The sequence below is a fragment of the Penaeus japonicus genome, unplaced genomic scaffold, assembly GCF_977035675.1.
Source record: "Penaeus japonicus unplaced genomic scaffold, GWHDUDI00000001_assembly GWHDUDI00000042, whole genome shotgun sequence".
Lineage (NCBI taxonomy): Eukaryota > Metazoa > Arthropoda > Malacostraca > Decapoda > Penaeidae > Penaeus > Penaeus japonicus.
In genome coordinates, this window is record NW_028234444.1 from 16,997,700 (window position 1) to 17,000,199 (window position 2,500).

Below are 2,500 nucleotides of genomic sequence, written 5' to 3' on the forward strand. Positions count from 1 at the left end.
ATTCAAATATCATTAAATCTGTGAAAAAAAAAGAAAAAATATCTACATCCAAATAAGTTGGGAATTCAATTTAAACTTTAAATCTAAAATCCATCAACTTCACCCGCTTTTCTAAAATCGGAGTTTGCATAAATCTTCCCGTTATCTCCCCTTGCGATGGCACACACCACAGACCCTCCAATGCCAAACTCTTCTGTTACGTGACCAATGTCTTCGAGGCCTTCAATGATGTTCTGTAAGAATAAAAGGCGTAAACTGATAAATGCAGAAAGCAGATTGTTGTCGATATAATATATATATCAATATCCCAAAGTTAACTTCTCAAAATTTAAAAAAAAAGGAGAAAAAACAGCAGTTGGACAAAAAAATTAAAGAAAGACAATGCGAACCAACCAAACAAAATAACAACAGAGCAACCTGTGCCATAAACATCCTAAGGACACACTTACTGGCAGGATTCCTTTCTCATAGCTGAATGTCATGGGGAAAAGCTGGTGGTGGATTCTGCGAGCATCTACAGCTTCCTTGATGTTGTCCCCAAGCCAGAGGTTGCGTAGAGACACCCAAGCCACTCCAGAGGAAATCTTAGTTCCTCCTGCTGCCCCTACGATCAGACGGACATCGCCCTTTGAGTCAACAAACACAGCTGGGCACATGGATGACAATGGCCGCTTACCTGTTTCAAGGAGGGAATTGCATAGCTTTAGTTGACCTTGAAAAATTTTTAAATACAAATCTTAACATTTTTGACATCCTCATTCTGAGATATTATCATCATCATTATCCTGTTTCTCTATCTTAAAGAGGATAGAGGACTGTATTACTAAATCTTGGAAATTACATTTTTAATTAACCCTAAAGGATACTCCTTATAATTTAACAAAGAAATGCACTGTGTAATTTTTGAATCTGCAGATGAAAATGCACATTAGTAAACTTGAAAAAATTACAATTATTTTCTGGCTTTGTGAAATATTGGTACAGGTTGCCTATGCTTTCACCAGTGCATAAATGAAAATAGTATACATGTCCTTTAAGAGTGAAATAACCATCAAGATGCACTTGGAAAGAAGGATAACTCATTGTTCTTCAGTGGCATTTAAAATTAAGTCCTCACTGACAACAAAAAAGTAACCCTTATTCTCATTATAATACTCTATTAAACTGAAATGGCCTTGCTTTCTTGAGGTCCAACATTGAGAAAACAGTTCAGAGGATCTGATCACATATGGATAAGCCAGATTTGCAGAGCAGATGCTATGCCGGGCTTGTATGCACTGAGGTGAGCCCACCTGTGTTAGCGTGTACTGACTCATGAGAGAATGTGCCAACGAGAGTTGACTCGATCTGAGCTTGGTACATACCCAACGCAGTGCCCAGCTACGTCAGTAACCGCCAGGTGACAGCGGAAACTCACGAGTTTGGACGGGACTCGATCTGCCGACCACGGGGATGTGAAGTCGACATGCTATCACTGAGCTACCTGACGGCTGATCTGATCACCTCCAACAATAAAAGGAAACTGAGGCATATTCATCAATGGCTGCTTACCTCCGGCCCAGTTAACAATAGTTGGGGACTGACGGATATCAATCAATGGCGATCTCCATCAACTCAATAGACTTACCTGGCCTGATAAAGTTGGCTGGAGAAGGAGGAATCCCAAAGTAATTTGTGATGTTTGGGGCTGAAAAATCATCCATTTCATCATTGAGAACTATGCCAGTTTGGACAGAACGGATTCCTGCGCCAAAGCTGTAAAGGAAAAATGTCATGATGTGAGCCAATGAATAGGAGAGGAGGGGTGAGGGGAGCAGAAAGGAATGAGGAGGGGGAATGGAAGGGAGGGGAGTAGAATGGGGAGGGAGAGGAAAGTGGGAACAGGAGGGGGAGGAGAGAGAGAGAGAGAGAGAGAGAGAGAGAGAGAGAGAGAGAGAGAGAGAGAGAGAGAGAGAGAGAGAGAGAGAGAGAGAGAGAGAGAGAGAGAGAGAGAGAGAGAGAGAGAGAGAGAGAGAGAAGAGAGGAGAGGGAGGAGAGAGAGAGGAGAGGAGAGAGAGAGGAGAGAGGGAGAAGAGAGAGAGGGAGAAGAGAGAGAGGGAGAAGAGAGAGAGAGGAGAGAGAGAGAAGAGAGGAAGAGAGAGAGAGAAAGAGAGAAAGAGAGAAAGAGAGAAAGAGAGAAAGAGAAAAAGAGAGAAAGAAAGAGAGAGAGAGAGAGAGAGAGAGAGAGAGAGAGAGAGAGAGAAAGTGGGGGAGCAAGGTGGAGATGGATAAAGGAAGCCTAAGGAAGAGGATAAGACAAAGAAGACGAAAAAGTAATAGAAAAAAAGAAAAAAAAAAAGCCAAATACTCACTACAAGTTAACTGTGCTGGTCACTGAGACAGCATCACCATTGGGGGCAAGCAAAGAGAAATGTGCTGTTCCGTGGTCATCCGGGTCAGCTGTGACAGCTCCATAGTGCTCAGGGTCTTGGAATGTGCGGTCGTCAGTTATCTGGCTGTG

General features: G+C 42.6%; 1 protein-coding gene across 7 annotated transcripts in view; it reads right to left on the reverse strand.

Annotated features, from left to right (window-relative positions):
* LOC122255239 (scoloptoxin SSD14) overlaps positions 1–2,500 on the reverse strand; it is a 40,466-nt gene that overhangs the window by 209 nt on the left and 37,757 nt on the right. For all 7 annotated transcript variants that reach the window (XM_086535136.1, XM_086535140.1, XM_043019177.2 and 4 more), the window contains 4 exons: positions 2,352–2,500; positions 1,628–1,755; positions 450–676; positions 1–233 (listed from right to left, as the gene is read on the reverse strand). The exon at positions 1–233 is cut by the window's left edge and continues 209 nt beyond it; the exon at positions 2,352–2,500 is cut by the window's right edge and continues 42 nt beyond it. In XM_086535136.1, coding sequence (XP_086391262.1) covers positions 84–233; positions 450–676; positions 1,628–1,755; positions 2,352–2,500 — 654 coding nt within the window. In that variant the 3' untranslated portion in view covers positions 1–83. The remainder of the gene's footprint in view (positions 234–449; positions 677–1,627; positions 1,756–2,351) is intronic.